Source organism: Callorhinus ursinus, unplaced genomic scaffold, assembly GCF_003265705.2.
Source record: "Callorhinus ursinus isolate GAN/ISIS: 27379988/994484 unplaced genomic scaffold, GSC_fseal_2.0 scaffold12, whole genome shotgun sequence".
Lineage (NCBI taxonomy): Eukaryota > Metazoa > Chordata > Mammalia > Carnivora > Otariidae > Callorhinus > Callorhinus ursinus.
In genome coordinates, this window is record NW_027397074.1 from 48,630,547 (window position 1) to 48,651,395 (window position 20,849).

The following is a 20,849-nucleotide window of genomic DNA, read 5'->3' on the forward strand; positions in this document are numbered from 1 at the left end:
ACTGGGAAGGGCACTGGTCTTTCTGACTGCTTCCAACCTGGTGTCCTTGCCAGATCCACAAAGCTCCTGCCTTGTTTTCCTCAGTCTGCACAGCTCCCCACCTCACCTAGCCAGGACTGTCATGGCCTCACTTGTGGTCCTGTGAGGTCTTACCCAAAGGGAGCTGCAGGGGTAAACAAGCCTTTCTTCTAAATGTTTGTTTCTTCCATTACCACCTACTGAGGAAGCTATCAGGGTTTTATTTGTTTACAATGTGTCACTTTTTTAGGGCCACCCAGAGGCAGATATTGAGGGGCAAGTTTGCTAGGCAAAAAACAAAAACAAAAAAGCACCGGAGGAAGACGTGGCTGAAATATTCCTTAGCATATCCTACAAATACCCCTTTTAAAGCCATGGAAACCACATATCCCACATCGTCTGCCTGGGGAATTTGTAGTCAGCTATATTTTCAGAGGATGTGGGAGGTAGAGTTTTCATATTATGGTATTTATAAGTATTTCAGAAATGCCACATATTGGTAGGGTGACCTGGTTTATGGAATGTTGAAGTCAAGAATTCTTTTCTTCTATAGTAAAATGTGTAACGGTTCTGGAAAAAAAAAAAAAAGATAATCCTGGAAAAAAATGAACAGGAATCCTGAGATAACCTGTATTGACAGTATCCTTCAAACAAACCATTGTTAGAGTGGTTTTAGGAATCTCTAAAAATATAATCTTAAATTGAATTTGAGGAGCATATCATTTAATGTAGCATTTATGGGAGGGGAAGGCTTTGGGGAATAGAATTGCTTGCTCAATGAAGGAATACTGATTGCTCAATATAAGGACTTGTTTAACCAAAAATTGTTGCCGAGAAATTTGCCCCAAAGAGGAAAGACCCTATCGTTGTAGAAACTTCGGACAGGTGTACAGTGGTAAATTGAAGTTGACTAGCACCTTCCAAATTGTGTTCCTCATTATATTGTACCATACGCCACGACAACAGGGTTCTATGGTCGGGTAAGTTTGAGAAACACCATACCGATAATCTTCCTGTTGGATATCCATATGCATTAAAGGATAAGAAAAGTCTTGCAATAAAGAAAGCAATTTAACTTTGTTTTACACAGCCTTACTCATTTCTTTGTAGGAGTCATGTAATGGAAACCCTAGTGACTTCTTATAAAACAGGATTCCACAAAGCACTTGTTTAGGAAATGCTGTAGGAGATAACGGAGTATAAATTACCTTGCTGTTTTTGAGGGAACGACTTGGCCAGTCCAGACAATTCTTCTGGTGCTCTGAAAGAAGACTGAGGTAAACGTTGGCATTTGTTGGTAAGGAATTGTCATTGCCTTTCACATCTGACTGACTCCTTCATATGGAAAGATGGACGGCCAGCTGGGGCTATGACAAGTTCGCCTGAGGGATTCTGGGTGCTACAAGTCACAGCCATCCATTTCATTCTTCCTACTAGACCTTAGATGGATTGTGGCTACGGTGCCCATCAGTGCTGGTTTTTACAGAACAAGCATTAAAAAAATGGTTATATAGTGACTTCCTGGATCCGTGGGGTTGCCTCACCTACCCTCAGGGCCCACCAGCCCATTTGTGGCACTCGAGCAGGGGAGGGGGGCCGCATGTGTTACTTTCTGTAGTGAGATGAAATGATTATCCCCGTCAATCCCCAAACATACCCTTCCTTAGGAAAACAAACATCTGCAAGTTTATTTTATAAAATCTGTGTAGAACTTACATAAATATATTGTGACAGCAGCTGTCATGCTGCATGTATCAAGAAAGTGCTTTGAAACTTTATGCAAATACGTGGGCGATGTATATACTACTGTATACCACAAAGACTACTCCATGTGTTCCTTGTGCCAAGGAACACACAAATGTTCTCCAACTAATTCGGAGGAAAAGTCACCACAGCCCTGTACCTTTCACAGCCCTGTTCTCTTGGCCACTGAAACATACTTTGAATGGCTGATCCTAAAGAGAGCAGGGGGGAGGTGAGGGGGCTGAAGGTTCATTTTCATCAGGGACTTTTATAGCTCAAGTGCTGTGCTGGGCACTTGAAGCACATTCACTCATAAAATTTTCACAGTAGCTTTTGTGGGAAAAATGGCATTGTCTGATAATAAAAGAACCAAGACTCAGATTAAATAAATTGCCCAAGGTCCACTCATTTATTAATTTATGGAGCTGGCTGGGATTCAAAATTAATTTGACTTTAAATATTTGTAAGAGCGAACATTTAATGAGTGCTTACTATGCGCCAGGCCCTGGGCTAAAAGCTTTTCTTCCATCGTCTTATTCTTTGCATGAACTCTGTGACACAGAAGTACTGTTGTTTTCCTAATTTACAGATGAAGAAATTGAAATTTAGGGAAGTTAAGTAACTTCAGTACAAAGTAATAAACTGGAGTCCGAAGGAGTCCTTAATGCCAGGGGTTTGTTCCTTTGAGTCATGTGGTTTCCCAGTTTTCCTTCTTGATTTAGAATCTGGAAATTTTCCTGGTTTGTACTGAGTTTAAGGCACAGCTCTTCTCATGTCTTCATGGACTAGGATTTCATAAACATTTAAAAAAGTCATTTTCCCTTGATTCTTGATTCATCACCCAGTATCTGGAGTTTAGTATCATTTCCACATTCGTGGATATTGCTATTTCTGTAACTCTAATAGATCATATTTGGAGTTTTGAGCATATTTCAATGCAAATACCTTATGTAGAAGTATTAGATGAAAGAAATGGCCTCTTTACAAAGATTTGCAGTCTTTTGCCCACAACACTGGGATACATGTATAACTGAGAGTCTCTTCCTCCATTCCTGTGTACCCTTTGGAATTGGGAATGTTTGAGAATAGAGTCATTTACAATTTTTGCTATGAACAGTTTTGGTGCTCACACTGCTCCTTTTATTTCCAAGTTTTGAGAACTCTTCTGCTTTTGAAAGTCAAACCCATTAGAGCCTTTGAGAACTATGGATTTTGAATCCTTATCTTCTTGTGGTTGCTTAAGTTCCCCACCATGGCATGTTTTATTACTGTTGTAATGACAGCAACCGTTTTCCAGGCACCACTGATCCTAGGGAAGTGGGCCACTTGTGATTGCAAAGTTAGAGTCTGCTTGGGAGGGTTTGCAAAAGAGGGAACAAGAATTGAGCCGAAAGGCCATCTCAGGCCAGATCAGTTAAGAGGCTCAGGAGATCATATGCTCTGTCCTGGACCACTGGAAACACTTTCCTAGAACAAAAATACAAAATACTCATTGTGCATGAATGTTCACACAGTGCATTTTAATAAAATATGTATGTAACATAAATGTTAAGTGTATTTTCCACCTTAGCAATTTTTGGAGGGAGTTGGAGACATTTGGTTTTGGAGTCTCATCCCCAGAGCCCCTGAACAGACTTTATCAGATAGCTACTTAGCACAAATCAAAATTTTATGTCCTGACTAAAACTAAAGAAAAATACTTCACTGCAAGGGCAATATCCATAGTCTATGCACTTGTGAATATGCCAGGCATTGTTCTGATCACAAATATATTCAACCAGTCAGAACTAGCAATGTTCTGATAATGAGGTGGTCATATACTTTGAGCTACTTGTTTATCAGTTCTATGAACTTGGTAACCAAACTGTAGTCCTGATGGATGAGGCTTTTTATAAGTAACATCTATCAATTTAAAATATGATTTTTCTGGATTTCTTGGTCAAAAAAAGGGGTCTGCCTTCAGTATGCAGGCTTTCACTTAATCTGCCTGTTTTCAAGACATTGCCATCACCTTCCACTTGGCCTGGTATAATAAAATGGTGGATAGTTCTGAACTCTACTTCCTCCCTGAGTCCTAGACATTTCTCTCCACCCCCCCCCAAATTTTCCCTTCAACACTGGTCTTCGGAGAGCATTTGGGTCGGGTTCTGAGTGGCTTTTGTTTGGTCCACTCACCACTAAAGTCCTGACAGCTGTTTTAAGTGGGTTGCCTTTCCTGATTTCCAATTAAAGGTGGCCTTCCACTCTTCTTCTTTTAGCTTCTTAGGAGTTCCAAGGAGACTATCCTTGGTTTCCATTGAAGCACTGAGGGAAGTTCTGACAAGCACTTGAAATTCTGTCCTAGCTATTAGGTGTAAAAAACCCAGTCCTGAACCCAGTCCTATCTGTCTCATTTTCTGAAATAAGGTACTAATTGTGTTGTTCTGGTAGAACTTTTATCCATTCCTTTCAATAAGGTTAAGGGTTTGACCTGTCCGGTCCTGGTTCTCCATCGTTCTTGGGAAAAAAGTCTGTGGTTGCTAAGAGTGTTGTCACAGTCACAGAGCTGTACATGACCAGGCAAGCGTTCCATCCAGCTGCTGCCTCAATGAGGTACCTTCCCCCTTCTGGCCTCTTGATCACATGTTCTGGCCAAGATCACCAGACAGTGCTTCTGAACCTGGCCTGATATTATTCCAGGAGAAGCTTGATTAAATATAACTCGTTGTTTCTGTAAGAGGCCAAGCACTTTTGCTTTCTACTTGACCAGTATATGAATTCGTTTGTCAGAGAATACAGTATACCCATGCCTTGTCTATTAGGTGGCAATTTTATACTGTCTAGTATTGGACACTGATGGCCAGTCCTCCTAGCAGGTCAGAGTTCATGATAGAGGAAATATCATTTTCCTGGACTGGGTAAGAGTCCATCTCCTACCGTGTCTGTCTGCCCTTGTTTCCTCTGTTTGGCACCGCCGCCATTTCATGAGCACCTTGCTTTTCCACCTAGCATGGCTACTACTTTCAACTTCCACCCTCTTTGATGGTGCATCACCGCTAATGTCCTGGAAGCCTCTGTTGATAAAGCGGTGTGGAGGGGAAGTGGGAGGGACCAATATCACTTTCTGTTTTGGGGTGGTTTTACTCAATCACAGGAATCCCAAATTAGAAGGGGCCTGCACTTGAATATGTCACAGAGGTTTCAATAACGCTGTTCTTTGAGGCTTTCCTTTCATCATCTTTCTCCTCTAGGACCCAAATGGGCATCCATGACACAACTTGGGGTGACTCGAGTGACAGATGCCAAGTCCTATTTGCACTAATGCCTTCCTTCTGAAATCAGGCTCAGGAACTGGTGGTTGTGTTGTGCTGCATCTCTTCCTCCCTTGGGATGGATTTTTTTCTCATGAGAAGCTAAGCAGGTGAACCTCCCCCTTTCACTGGACTTGCCCAGACATGTCTCAATGCTAATTTTGGCTCAAACTGGGACCCCCCCCCACCCCCTCTGCAGCTGTTTCCAACAGCCTGTACACTTCTTTTCCTTTGATCATCTTTGGCCTAGATTATGATCATCCTAAGAGCTTGCCAAGATTGGGTTGCAGCCTGTTTGTCTCAGAACACAAACTTTGAATTGGTTGACAAGACCAGTACCCAGGGGCACCACTAGTTTGAATGAATGGTGCCAGAAACCTCTAGTCTCCCTGCATAGGGTCCCTTGATTGAGGTCAGGATGTTTATAGGACTCCTTCATATTTTACTTACAACATTTAAGATTTTGTTAAAATTTTAGGAGATTGTCACTTGATACAAAATAGAGAACTGTGTAAGGGTAATTTATATTGAATGAAGATTTTGAAAGTTTTCATTTAAAGACCACCGTGTCTAACATGTAGAAATTCAGATGTTTGTTGAATGGGCAAACAAAAGCCAAAATGCTGTGACTAACCAACTGCTATTCAGAAGTTAAAAATGAGGTGAAAATATAATCTTGTTTTTCAGTAGTGTGTTCAAGCATACCAGATTTAGGAAATATCCCAAGGACTTGTAAAGTATAATTTTGTCAATACATTGCGGGGATCCAGGTACATCTTACTTGGGACTAATTCATTTGAAGACAACAGATAATTTTGTGCCTTAGGAAACCTCACTGGAGCACAAACATATCTGACTGACTTTCAGCTCTGGCTGACAGCCCAGCAGGTAGGTTTTAAGTGAAAACCAAGCACTTCTGATGTTACTGTGGCCTCGCTGTGGGGCTAGGAGGACTGAGGCCCTTGTGGAGGATAAAGGAAATATTCACATGGCTTCTCCCTCCAGTGAATCGCAGCTTAATTTGGGGCAAGTGATAAATGCAAATGAAACACTGTGGAAACAAAATAAAACAGTGGGCAAAGCAGGTAGCGTACATCAATTATTTTTGGTAGCCAAACTTCAAAGTCAACGGAAAGGTTTCAGAGAAGCAGTTCATCAGTGATGCTTGGGTTTCTGTCTTTGGGGATCAGTATTTGTAGAGCCTTGCCCCCCATCAAAGGCCTTCATGGGGCCTCTTCCTCAGTGCATCTCCAGCTTTGCTGTGGTGGAGACAACCTGAGGAATATGAAAAATGCCCTTTCTCCTCCACACTGGTGTGATTTCCTTCCCTTCAGGAATGGCTCGTAACTCATGGGAGGTGTGAGTTCTGAATGATTGTTCTTTTCATCTCCCTGGAAGTGGGCCAGACTGCAGATAAAACGTTTGATGTGTCAGCAGTAGGCTTGTAACAGCTTTGACTACTTACATGACGATGAAAGGTTGAACTCTGATAAAAAATGGCAAGAAAAGGAAAAGGGCTCATTTTTTTTTCTTTTGCTTTTTTTTGGGGGGGTGGCATTTTGAGAAGCGTTCTAACCAGGGTGGTCTGTGAGGTCTCTGGGAATCTGAAATATTAGGAGGCTGTTCTCTTGTGGATTTCTTTGCTTATGTATCGATTGTTTGAGAGAGGGGGGACACGCATGCTCTCCAGCATAGCAGGGCCAGATTCTCAGGGCCTTATGGGTAAGCCCCTACCTCTCCGCCCAGTGAACCCTGGAAAGGGGTATCACATTCCTCAGGGCAGATCGTGTAGGTTTCCAGCCATCCCTCAGCACCTGCTCGCAGACACCAAACAAACCAGGGCTGGCGAATCTATTCTGACTCTTGGGGCTTTGTCCCCCACCCCTCAGTTCCCAGGGCATTTGTCCGGAGGTCTCTTCTGCGCGTGGTCCCATAGGGTGGTCTTATCTTCCTGCTTCTAAAATAGACAAAGAATGCCATGAAATATTTGTGGAAACCCAGAACCAGTTGGAATTTGCCTCAAACCATATCCCAATCTTATCAGCAGTTGGTGTGTCAGCCTGCGTGCCAAAGTGGGGTTTGGGGAGGAAGAAGAATTTCGAAATTTTCTTTTCCAAAGCAAAAACACAAGAAAGCAAAAACAGAAACAACAACCTGCCCTTCAGGTGAGTGACAAGACAGCGCGAAAAGCAAGGACTCAAAGAGGAATATAGACGAGTTTTACCTTTAAATAGGAGGCTTAGGCAAACACAATGCAGAAACCTCCTTCTAAAATGGCATTAGTGGAACAATAGTAAACATATTTGTATCACCTGTTTATTTAAGAATAATAGTAAACATATTTGCATCACCTGTTTATTTAAGAATATTTCTTTTACAAAATTCTAACCTCTGGCTCTGCGTCTTGGTGTGCTCGAAGCCCAGCACTGTCTCCATAGCCGCTGGGACCTGGCCCGTCGTCCTGCCAGTGGGCTGAGGCCTCGCTGCAGTGCCGTGCAAACCCGGGGGGTGCCAGGACAGGCATTCTTCTGCAAGTGTCTTTGAATATGAGGGACGCTGTAAAACTCGGTGGGAGTTGTCTGTCTGGCCACCAGAGGACACTGAAGTCCCTCCAGGGCTTGCCAGCACAGGCCAGAGGGTGACTAGCCAAGTCATATGGCTTGGTGGGAGCTTGAGTTTAGGGGAGTAGTGCTCACCAGCATGGCCGGCGTGCTGCTGCTGAAGAGGTCTGTTGGACGACACAACAGCTTTCCTACTTTAGGAACACCCAAGACGTTGAGCTGTCCACTAGGGCATATGAATGGCCTATGACAATAAAAGAGAGAGTGCATGAGATGTGAAATTCAGATTGTCTGGGTTGGAGATCACCGTCTGAAAGGTATAGTGAAATAACTAGAGAAGAGCGCAGGAAAAACAAAAAGTGGGCATGAACTTGCTCAGTTCAGCAACCACATGACCAGGATTTAAACTGAGATTCTTAGCTACCTCTTTCTTTCTGATAAAAAAAAAAAAAAAAAAAAAAAAAAAAGGGAAAAACTAGCTTTTTCAATGAGGGAATGGCGCATAGAGTGGGTTATTTTAGTGTTTCACAGTCACCTAAGGACTAAAATATTATGTCTGGGACTGCACATTTCTTAAACAATAATTGCAGTAGACAAAATAATGGATCCCCTGGCCCCTAAGATATCCATGTTCTAATCCCCCAAACCTGCGACTGGCCTTACATGGCAAAAATGGACTTTGCGATGTGGTTAACGTAAGGATTTTGATATGAGATTATCCTGGATTATCTGGATGGGCCCTCTCACAAGAGGCCTTAAAACGGAGGTGGGCGGGTCCAAGTCAGGGAGAGATTTTGAAGATGCTGTGTTAATGCCTTTGACGATGAAGTAAGGAGGCCGAGAGCCAAGGAAGGCCTGCAGCCTCTGGAAGCTGGAAAAGGGCAAGGAAACAGATTCTGCCCTAGAGTCTCCAGAGAGAACCCAGCCCTGCTGACATGTTGATTGAAGCCCAGACCGACTTCAGGCTTCTGATTTCCAGAACTGTAAGATACTGAGTGTGTATTGTTTTAAGCCACTGAGTGATAATTTATTATGGCAGCAATAGGAAACCAAAGCAATACTATGAACAACAATACAATTGGGCTTAGAGACATTAATTGATGGGAAACATAAAAGGAATTTGTTTTAGGCTTGATTCTCGAGACAGAGGTCATGATTCTTTGAATAGGTATGAAGGACAAAAGGCTTTTGTTTTTGTCAGTCCAGGGGGCACTTCTCAGGGGTGATGGCTCAAGAATTTATGGGACAGAATAGGTATCTTGGTCAAACTTTGCTGATGTGTTCTTGACTCTGTGTATAGAGAATCAAAGTTGAGTTGTATTTTATCACTTGGAAATGTAAGCCCATGGGTAGCATAATGTTCAGATTCTTAGAGTAGAAAGATTGTGATGGTAAAGCCTCCCGTGGTCTCAGCCCAGACCCCTTGGTGAATTCCAGCCCATTAACCTCAATCACAAGTCCACCCCTGCCTCTGCTCCTGCTGTTCTCTTCCTTCACAAGCCTGAGTAAAGTGGCCTCTAGCCACCAGTGATCTGAAGTAGGGCCTGGCTCATGGCTCAGAGAGAACTCCCCCACATGAGAAATGTGCTCCATCATTCAGAATGCATGTCTTGAGCACATGTGATAAGCTGTGACGTGTGCTAGTTGCTGGAGGAACCAGTAAGATAAATAAGCCTCAAAACCTCGTTGCTGGAAGCTCATATCAGTGAGGCATTTTGCAAAATGCAGTGCCTTGGACGGTAGCATCCAATTTGTCTGGGAAAGTTATTGAAAGTGCAGGTTCCTGGGCTGTGGCTTGAGAAAACATTGGTTTAGGATAGTGGTCTTTAATAGGGAGTGATTTTGTCCTCTAGGGACATTAGGCAATGTCTGGAGACATTTCTGTTTGTTACAACAGGGGACAAAGTGTGCTACTGGCATCTAGTGGATGGAGGCCAGGGATGCTGTTAAATATTTTACAAGGTACAGGATGGTCCTCTAAAACAGACTTCTCTGACCCCAAATGTTTTTTTTTAAATCTTTTTAAATTTTTTTTAAATTTTTATTTATTTATTTGACAGAGAGAGACACAGCGAGAGAGGGAACATAAGCAAGGGGAGTGGAAGAGGGAGAAGCAGGCTTCCTGCCGAGCAGGGAGCCCGATGTGGGGCTCGATCCCAGGACGCTGGGATCACAACCTGAGCTGAAGGCAGCTACTTAACTGACTGAGCCACCCAGGAACCCCGACCCTAAATGTTATTAATGACAAACTTGAAAGACCCTGGTCTAGTGGGTAACTCTCACAAACACACCCATTGTATTATTTACCACAGTGCTATGTACATATATGTCAATATCGTGTGTGTACATATGTGTACACATGTGTCCATGTATGTGTATGCATGTGTATAAATAGCTTTCTCTCTCTAAAGTAGGCTCATCACCCACTACAATTTGGGCTCTCCTGTCTCCCTCCATCAGACAGCTCACCTACTGGCCATCTTTGCTTTGATTTTTCTGTTCTGCACTGGCCAGGATCAAGACCTTTACCCCTGGAAGTAACTGTCATGCTCTGAAACTACGAAAAAAAATTGCAGGTCAAAGAGAGGCATGGCTAAGGACATCCTTTCTCTCTTGTGATGTTTTTTGACCAATTTTCAATTCAGAGTGGTTACTCTATTCACAAGTCAGCTTTGCACCCCTGGCTATTATGAGTATAAGAATCATGGTGCACATATAAACTCTTTGCACTCAAGATATATTTCTCCCCTACAGTAGCCCTGCCAGGTTTTCTCTCCCCTATTCTCACCTTCATCTAGAATCAATGGAGAATTCCATTCCCTTCAAACAATTGAATGAACATTGGGGGGAAAAAATCCCTCTAGAATGTGGCTGAATGTAGTGGATTGGTTCTAACTGGTTAGAAATGCCTCCTGTTGGGGAGCCAGCTCTGCATCCTGGTCAAGGAATGAGCGCTATGTCACATGTTATAGTGTGGTTTCCAGCCCTCAATTCTCAGTGGTCTTCAGGGGTGGGGGAAGAAGCCTGTATGCACATGGCTGTGGTTTTATCATCTTGCACTCATTACTATATTCAGGAAGATAGATTTTTATTATGCAGCAAGACTGCTGCTCTGGGGTAAACTTTGATGCAAAACGATTGTGTTCTTGACTGGATCAGCTAAAACAAAAAAATAAGGGGGCGGTAAATAGACTTGGGACAAGTTTCATGTCTTTCTTTTAAAAACAGCTACTTTCGGAGAAGCACTAGGATATGCAGTGGGAACAAATGACCACCTCTAAAGAACAAACTAAGGAAAAATGGTGGAAATCATAACTCTCCAGTACTTATGGAAGTTCCTAGCATTCCTTTCCTTGTTGACCACATGAGAATATAGTCATTAATCCTTGTGTATTTTGACCATGTAGAAATTTTCAAACATTTAACAAAACACATGGGGTCCTAGGAATCCTGCCAGCTTATAAGGTGACGTTAAGTGTTGCTTTTTGATATACCAGCACCAAGAAACATTTGGTTAGTACCTAACATGTACAAAACCCAAGGAAATACAAGGTAAGCAGATGCAGACAGCCCTGAAACTATACCATCTCATCAGCATCCTGTAGTTCAAAGTGGTTTGAGAAATTCATTGAGATTCTCGAGCTCATCCTGTGTGGTGGCTCTTCCTTTCACTCAAGAAATTTTTACTGAGATGTTTTGTCCAGTCTGTCACTCTCCTGAAGGATATTAGCTTGGAGGCAAAACCAGTATCATCTTGCAGGGTTAAACTTCTATGTATGTGTCAAAAATACAGGAATACATATGAGAATGAAAAAGATATGGAAAGATGAGCAGGTCACTGGGAGATGAAGGGGGTCTAGAAGGCTTCACAGGTGAGAAGGGCCTTGAAATAGACCTTGAACAAAGCAGGATTTTTATAGGAGTCAATGACAGGGGGAGAGAGGGAAAGCGGTACATATAAAGAAGATGGCAGGCCACGGATGTGCCTGGCGATAATAAAGAAGATACACTGGACCCCCCTCTCCGGGTTGGTATGGTGAGGAAGGGAGATGGGAGAGAAGATTATGGGGTATCTTGACAAAGCAGACTAACTGTGGTTAATAAAGATCTAATGCATCTGAGTATTTTAATGCAATGAAATTTATTTCTTGCTCATTTAATAGTTCATTGCAAGTGTTTAGTGGATAGACTTCCACATGGTGACTCAGGGAAGCGGAAGCAGGCTCTTCCCATCTTGTACAGTTATTGATATCCCCTCCATTCATCTAGTAGAGACAGAAAGTGAGAGTGTGGAGCACTAAGATGAGACATTTTTATGGGTCAAGCCTAGAAGCGGGTTTTTTATTTCTGTCCACCTCTTCTTGGTCAGAACCTAGTCATAAGGCCTAACCGCAAGAGAGTCTGAGAAATGTAGTGTTGGTCTATGTCAGGAGAAGAAGAAACCGATTTTAGTGAGCCCATAATTGCTTCTACAATGGACACTGAGCCTGAATTTTATCCCGAGTGCGGTGGTAAGTCATCCTCCACTTTGGCATGGGGACACACTCCGTGGTAACGTAGGCTCCAAAAAGCAAGTGATTTTTGTATGTTATATTCACTGCTGTCTCCTCAGCATATGTAGACCTTAAACATATATTTGATCCAGTAATGAAATGACGGATGGATGTTGGAAAGGAGTCCTGGACATATTGAAGTTTCCAGTATGGGTTAGTGCAAGAGAGCTGAGGCAGGGAAGCCGGTTAGAAAGATTGGGATAATCTGATAGAGCCTGAGTTAGTGCAGTTACAGTAGGAATTAGTACATTTTTAGAAACTGAAATGTTTACTTCTACTATTTTAACTTTCCTAGTTTGCAGCACAGCCACATCTCATCGTTTAACCAGATTCCCTGCTGAGTTGAAATCACAGAAGCAGGTTGTGAGCCGAAAAGGGCTGGCACTTTCTTTGGTGGTATTAATTGGAATGCAGCCTCGGGACTCGGGCTGTGCCACAATACTGCAACCCAAACAAAATAAAACTTGACTAAACTAGCAAACCCAGATTGGAGTTCAAGTTACTTTAATGGGCTCTTGGGAAAGACAAACTGCAGTTGTATTATGTATGCAAAATCTGCTCTTTGACCTTAGTGTAAGGGAAATTACTGGAGACCACATAATCTTTTGCCAGCTTTCTGAAGGATTGGACAAGTTAACTCCTATTGCAATTATGCAATATTTTTTAAAAATTTTAATTTTAAAATATGCTTGAAAAATAGATGCTGCTCCAACGGGAACAGAGAATATTGAAGAAAAAAATATGTTCTCTGTGCACCTACAAGAAGCCAACACACAGGCAGCCTCATGTGGCCTGAGGCTTCAAGATTTTAGGAAGTTGCTTGCAGATGAATTTTTTCAAATAAAAGTTAAGGGAAGCATTATGTCTTCCCTCTAGGTTTAGCTTTTGTGGCTTATGTATAAGCTAGGGCAGACCTCAGAGTCTGACCCAGACTCAGGTTACGTGCCTCCGAAGTCTGGTGAAAGGCCTGACTTTAGGATTATGCAGAATGGAGTGAGTAACCTCACAGAAAACAGCCAGAGATTCTTAGGAGATTTTTAGTGATTCTTGCTGGTCTGGAAATAATGTAAAAACAACAGAAGAGCTTTTTGTTGTGTTTTTGCATGTTCCCTATTGGTTTGGGGAAGAATCCAATGTGAAAATGGCTTAAAAATAATAAATATTTAAAAAGACATAATGTGCCCTGCCCTTTTCATCCACTCGTACCAAAAAATAAACAGTAATTACAAAACTGGCAAGACGAGGAAGGGAGAGCAGGAACAATGGACGGCGGCCGTGCGGGGGAATGGGCATGAATATGACCCAGACGGCTAATGTCTGGTGTTATTGCAGAGAGTGCTGGAGAAGGTGTGAGGAAAGGCCTCGGGGAATCTTTCCCTTCTTTGAGGCGTGAGTTCCTCATTTCCTGAGGCCTCTTGAGATATAAATTACCGGTTTCATACAGCGGGTACCTGAGGGTCTACTAGTTTGCTTTCTAGCTCAAATCCCAGAGAAGCCAATCCACTGAAATTGCATTTGCCTAGTGATCTGTTTACCAAATCTACTGATTTTTCTAAAAAAAAATTAATTATTCATAAATTTGGTAGAAATTCATTTTGCACAGGATAGTTTTCACATGAGCCTTACAAGGGTGTTGGATGTAAATTGACTGGAAATCACTTTTTTTTTATTTTTCCCTGCCCCAGCTTTCTGAAGATTCAATTACAAGTTGCTGAGGCTGGAAAAACAGATGCCTCTGGTGAGGCGTCGAGGAGGGGGAGTAGGCATGCTGCATCTTCGAGTTGTGGGAGGGGAGAGAGATTAATGGCCAGAGGAGGTGGGGGCGTGCTGAGGTAAAGAAGGAAAGAAAGGGTGTCAGAAAAGAGGAAAGGGCAGAGAATGAGGGGCAGGGAAATATCTGAAGGCTCTAGAACTTCTCCCATAGGCAGCTGGGCCTTTGCCATTCCTTCCATTATCAATCATCATTTGCCGTCTACTTATGATACAAACAGGTTTGGTTAGCTGAGTGAATTCAGTGAAATGGTTCTTCTGAATATTGGCTTTCAGCATATCCATTTTCAGCAGTCTGGCTACCTTCCTTAAATCCAAGCCTCATTGAGTCATGCTAGCAACACCTTTAAGCAGTGACAGGAAGGGAAGTATTCTTGGAGGAAGATGTCTGCAGAACCTACAGAAAGATGGGGGTCTGAAAGAGGAGGAATTCTCAGTAAAATCCAGAGGGGATTGCTTGCTTCGGGGTTGGAAAGAGAGGCCGACTTGTCCTGGTTTGCCCAAGACTCTCCCAGGTTTAGTACTGAAAGCCTCTAATCTCAGGCAAACTGAGATGGTTGGCTAGTCCTGAGGAGGAAAAAGATAAATAAAAGTGGTGTTGGGTGGGGAGAGGTGATGCTGTAATAATCTCTTCAGGGACGGTCTTTTTGAGGATGTAGTTCGTGTGGCCTACAGGGAAGATAAATGGAGAGTTGGGAGAAATTACACAGATGTGAGTAGCCACCCCAGGGACCTAATACCAGGGAAGGCCCTAGGTTTGTTCCAGACATCTTGATTATACAATATATATATATGCACTTACTTTTCTAAATGTGCTTTTTTTTCTCTCTCTCTCTTTTCTTCAGGGAGGCAGGACACAGTGCGTGAGAGAAGTCTGTCCCATTCTCTCCTGTCCTCAGCACCTTAGCCACACTCCCCCAGGACAGTGCTGCCCCAAATGTTTGGGTGAGTGAATGCTTTCAGGTCAAAAACAATGTAATTTATTCTTGGGAGCTTCTGCTGAGAGTCTTCATTCACATTGGTGGGGTTCTCAGGTTGTCCTAGTTCATGGCTTCTTAGGAATAACTGCTTCTTCTGATTATAGGAGTTTATCTCTTTTCTGAGTTCTCTACAGGGGTTTCTTTTTTTTTTTTTTTTTTAGGTTTTATGTGTTTATTTGACAGAGAGAGAGAGAGAGAGCACAAGCAGGGGGAGGGGCAGGCAGAGGGAAAGGGAGAAGCAGGGAGCCCGATGCGGGGCTTGATCCCAGCACCCTGAGATCATGACCTGAGCCGAAAGCAGATGCTGAACTGACTGAGCCACCCAGGCGCCCCATCTACAGGGGTTTCTTCTGTCTTGTCTTCCCCTGTATCTGTAAACCTGGTTCACCAGACAACCTGGGATAATAGCTCCTGATGGAGAGAACAGTATTGAAGAAACTATCTTTCTTCGGACATATGATGATCAGTAGAAATGACTAGTATTTTAAAGGCATATGAAGTTAACATATGGAGGAACATAGACCAGTGCTACTTTTAGAGGCAAAAACAGGCCGGAGGATAACACCAAAAGCAAGAGGTTTGGAAAGGAACGATGAAAAATAGCCAACAAAAGAGGATTAGCCATTTCTTGTCGAGCATTTACTATGTCCTAGGCACCATGCAAAGCACTTTATATGCTTTTTCTCATTAAAGTTTCTCAGGAAGCTGTGCTGTATAGGTGCTAAATATATCATTCTGCTATGTAATATAGGTGCTCTGATTAGTATTATTGCAGGAGAGGGGAGTAGATTCGTAGAAGGTGCCACAGCTAGTGAGTTATGGAGTTGATGCCTGAACATGAGTCCCTGTGATTCCTAAGCCTGTGCTTTAACCTGCTGCTGCTCAGCCTCCCTGGGGATGCAGAGAGTGGCACACACATTGCTAACTGAAAAGAGACAGCCTGTGATGGAGAGTCTCTAGAGCAAGGGATGCTTTGGCACTTGTTTATAATCCGTACGTCAGCTTCTTGCACGCGATCTTCAAACTCCTGAGTTAGTAGAGGTCAGACTAAGATTCAAATAAAAGTACCTTGACCCAGCATATGAATACAATAGAACATCTCCCACTAGAATCCCCCAGCAACCCCACTCAAATCTCCAGGGATCCTTGAGGAAGTTAACACATTTCCTAGTCACCACTGGCTTTGTGTTTCTGCTCCTGCTGTTTCTCTCTTTATTTTCTTCCTTCTCCTTCTCCTTCTCAGATAATAACTTCTCCTCCTTCACCTCTGCTGCTGCTTCTTCTTCTTCGCCTTTCCCTTCCTCCCTCTTCCTCCTTCTTCTTTTTCTTCTTCTCCTCCTCCTCCTTTAACATCATCTTGTACTTCCAGGGATACTCACTCTCCAGTCTTTTCACATTCTATGGTGTTGTTGAATCAAGGCTCATGTAGCAGATTTTACTGAAGGCTTGCAGTCAATGAGGAGGGTGATTAAAGAGAAGGACAGCGAACAACGTGAAATGGAACCTTAAACTCCCTTTGTTCTTCAAAGGTTTTAACTATTTTGTCTTTGGGAAAGTATCACTGTTTATCTTTTATTTGGGACCCAGCCTCCTATCAGTTATTGTTCACACCCTTTTTTTTTTTTTTGATTCCTCTTTCCTTTCCATCATAGTTTGCTCTTGTTAATTCCAGAACACCCTGCTGATGGATGTTTTTCATTCCCAGCTTATCACCGCGAAAGCCTGAGTCTGTCTTTCTACAACCAAGTGGTCAGCTAAAAATATCTTGTTAAATGAAGGCAGTTTTCTCTTCTTCGAGGGATTTCTCTGCCAACTCTTCATCTAATAATGTGTACCTTCCTGCTACATGTATACACACACACACACACACACACACACACACACACGCACATACTTTTTAAGTAACTATGAAATAATTAAAAGAACAAAGAAGAATTGTTTAGATATGCCTGATTAAAGACATTTCCACTGAGATATGTGCTTCCTGGGTTGCCAATGTGTGCTTGTACACCGGCACAGAGTTAGCTAGTTCACTGTGGTTGAAATCATTATGCTTTTGGTCGTGGTGGACACAGCATTCCATCTAAGCAGGAAAGTCATCACAGAGCAAGTGACATTTGGGGCCTGACATTGAAGATAAGTAGGTTTGATTAATACTTTGAAGCCCGTACCGTGGATGTGCTGAGTCAGCTCAGAAACTTCTCATATGAGCAATGGCTGTTGTATTGAATGCAGACTTTTTTTGTCCACTTGTGGTCATAAGACAGACTACAAAAGGAACGGCAAGTCTTAGGAAACTTGAAAATCATAATTCTCCCAAATGAGACCTTTTTTGATTGACCTAAACCCCAGTGGAATAATGTGGAAATGGCTTAAATTAGGCTGTATGTGGAGTCTCTGAACCACTCTTTTGAATGTTTTATCTTATTTTTGGCCATGTTGACTTTGGGATTAAGGTAAGATTTTGTGTTCCTCAGGGGTAAAAAGAAACATACCCACACGGCAAAAGACGGAAAGGAAAAAAAGTAAACATTAGAATACTTTCTAGATCCTGAAATCTTAGACTAATTAGACTTTTGGCTGGTTGGACACCAATTTGTTGTTAAATATTCCTTTGACTAGGATTCATTTACATGACATACCTCTGCCTTTTGCACTATAACATTCTCTTCCTCTCTTTCTCATTTTCAAGGAAGAGACCCATCAGAGGTTTGTGTACATTGAACACCCAATGCACCTCTCAGAGTGACACAGCCTAGGATCATATTGGAATTTTACTACTGCTAGTAATGATAATACTCATTATCTGCCACTTATGGTGGGTGTGTAATGAATGCCAGACTCTGTGATAAAAGCTTTACATCAGTGTTTTAGGTAAAAATTATATTTTATTGGGTGATAATCTAGGTAATTGTTCACATTTGTTCAGGGGGATAAACTTGTTGAAGAGTCTTTTTGTTCAGTGATCTACTGATGCATCATCAATCCACCAATCCATCCATCCATTTGTTCACCATTCATTCATTCAGCCATGCCACAGTACTGAGTACTATAAATGTAGTAAAAGCTACAAGCTGTGGGAACACAGGAAGGGGCTGCTCATTCTAAGAGGTAAAAGGGCCTCTGAGGAGGTCATGTGGAACTCAGCCATAAAGAAGATGTATTTTGATTGGTGGAGAAAGAAGCTTGACTATATTTATATATTTATATCCTGCCTCTTGCCAAAGGATTTAAGGCCACTTATAAGATACATGAAACACATGTAGATAAAAGTTGGGAAAAGGCAAACCAGGTTATCACATTTGTAAAAGTTGCTGAATTGAAACAGCTATTTTTAATTCTTGAAGGATAGAAAAACATCTCTGATAGATTAATATAGAGGACACTGTTTACAGCAGTGAAAAATGACATCACCATCATTTTTATCGTAAATACAAAAGAGGAAAAAGATATGCTTAGGGATGTTGCTTATATCAGAATATCTTAAAACCAAGGTGTGATGCGACAGAAGTGATTCTAATGGGATGGGTGGCCTGCACACAGCTTTCTGATGCTTCAGGGCCTAGAAGAAAGAACTAGAGAAAGGCTGAATTTTGTGTTTTGCAGGTAATCCTCTAATTGAGTCTCTAAGTTCTCACAAGCTTCAAGAAATTCAGGACCTTGGTGTACACATAAGAATACCCATCTTAGTTGGGTTATTAGTACTTGCTAGGTGCAAAAATACAGTCATTTAGCTAAATTTTGTCTAACCACGAAAGGGATTTTGGTTATATACTCTAGTATCAGAATTGTAGGTAGAGAGGGCCGTGTATTATTGCAAGGAGGCATTATTAGTACCATTTTACAAGTGACCTAAGTGAGGCCTGGAGAAATACTCAAGGTCACCAGGGGGTCCATATGTGGGACCCAGGTTATAATTTACTGCCATCTTTTGAGGCAAGTTTACTTCTGGTAGTAAGAACTAAACAATTTAATTCTATATGTATACGTATTCTAGCCTTGAAGTTGACTCTAGCAGGAAGATAGAATTTTTCTTGACTCCTATTGATGGTAATTCCAACAATTCTAATTCTGAGAGTAGCATTTAGTATGTGCCTATAGGTATTTTCAGCATTTCACTGGGCATTCTGATAAATAGAGATTGCTTTTAATCTTTTTATAAGAAGAAAGAGTATAGATGTAAATCTAATGAGTGACTATGAATCTTTGACTTCTTAACTCAGTCCTTGATTCAAGTAACATGTCAGGGATGTTTTTGTATGCTCCAGGGAGTAGATGCTCATATCCTGAAAGAAAGGAGGAAATTGGATTGTAGTCTTTATTTGGGTTTGCTTTTTTATGGCCCTTTTGGTCACCAATCAGATCTTCACATCAGGGAAAACCAAGCTAATTCTACAGAGGTGCGATGCCTATGAAAGCTTGGGCACTTGGCATGTGGGTTGGATTCTGCCTTTATGCACATTTTGAGTTAGTGCCATCCTTTATACCAGTGGACTTGCCATTGCCATCTCCAACCGAGATGCAATATCACTGGTTCTTCTTTTCACTCATTCTAGTTCTTCTTGGGATATCTTGACTCCTTTTGCCTCTTCCCTGCCAGTACCTTCTTTCTGGATAATTTTACTTGTTTTTAAAATGCAGCTCAGGCATTACATCTTCTAAGAAATCTTCTCTGACCTCCCTGTCCCTACAGTTCCCATATTGGCTTCTTTCCACAACTTACCGTACTACTGTGTTGAAATCATTCTTTGTGGGTTTGTCTCACCAGTAGACTGTGAGCTCCATGAGGGCAGGTCAACATAGACCTGGTCATCTTGGTTCACTATAATGGTAATCAAGATTTGTTGAACTTAAAAGATTCAGTGTGGAATCAAACCCTTTATAACAAAAGCTCTCTACATTATGACCCCAGGGGATTCCCTGGGAACATCTGACCCAGGGCTATTTTTGTGTACCAGGTTTACCTGCTCTTGTGAAAATGTTTAACAGCCCTGTGATGTAATTGTTGATGACAAAGTGGGACATCCTGGCTTCTATCTTGCTTACACCATGCTGTTGCTTCCCTCTAGGTCAGAGGAAAGTGTTTGACCTCCCATTTGGAAGCTGCCTCTTTCGCAGTGACGTTTATGACAATGGATCTTCATTTCTCTACGATAACTGCACTGCATGCACCTGCCAGGTAATGTGGCTCTGAGGGGCTGCGGTCCAACAGTGCAGTTGGGGTTTTATTTTTATTTATTTATTTCTTTTTTAAAGATTTTGTTTATTTGACAGAGAGAGACACAGCGAGAGAGGGAACAGAAGCAGGGGGAGTGGGAGAGGGAGAAGCAGGCTTCCCGCTGAGCAGGGAGCCCAATGCGGGACTCGATCCCAGGACCCTGAGATCATGACCTTAGCCGAAGGCAGACGCTTAAGGACTGAGCCACCCACGCACCCCGGGGCTTTATTGTTAACAGTATAGCCATGTGTTATAAGTAACACAATGTGTTACTTACTGGAACGAGGCATTATCAATGCCATTTTACTAGTTGAGATCATACTCAAAGTCACAAGGAAGTTAAAACATAGGACCCAAATTACAATTCACTGTTATCTTCCCAGGACCTACAAGTTAGGTTCCAGAGGTGAGAACTAAAGTCTGAGGAGGCTATCCTGAGGTACTTTCTAAAATCAGACACATAGATGTGGCAGTGTTCTCTGGCTCTAACTATCAAAGATGAATTCTCTGACACACCTCGCACTAAAAATGACTTTACTCACATTCAAGAGGAAAGAAAGGCATGGATTTATAGTTTATCACAAAGATAAACCTGATAGTTTGGGAAGAGAGTATTTATGCATTGTTCATTGTACCATTTCTTACCTGAGGCATTGCTTGCTTTTCTCCAAAGGCAACCAGAGGTTTAATGACTGGTAAAGAATGAATTCCACAGC

The 20,849-nt window shown here is 42.1% G+C and overlaps 1 protein-coding gene across 5 annotated transcripts in view; it reads left to right on the forward strand.

Moving 5' to 3' along the window:
• Positions 1–20,849, forward strand: part of BMPER (BMP binding endothelial regulator) — a 238,997-nt gene that overhangs the window by 111,494 nt on the left and 106,654 nt on the right. For all 5 annotated transcript variants that reach the window (XM_073899048.1, XM_073899049.1, XM_025873316.2 and 2 more), the window contains 2 exons: positions 14,781–14,880; positions 19,985–20,094. In XM_073899048.1, coding sequence (XP_073755149.1) covers positions 14,781–14,880; positions 19,985–20,094 — 210 coding nt within the window. The remainder of the gene's footprint in view (positions 1–14,780; positions 14,881–19,984; positions 20,095–20,849) is intronic.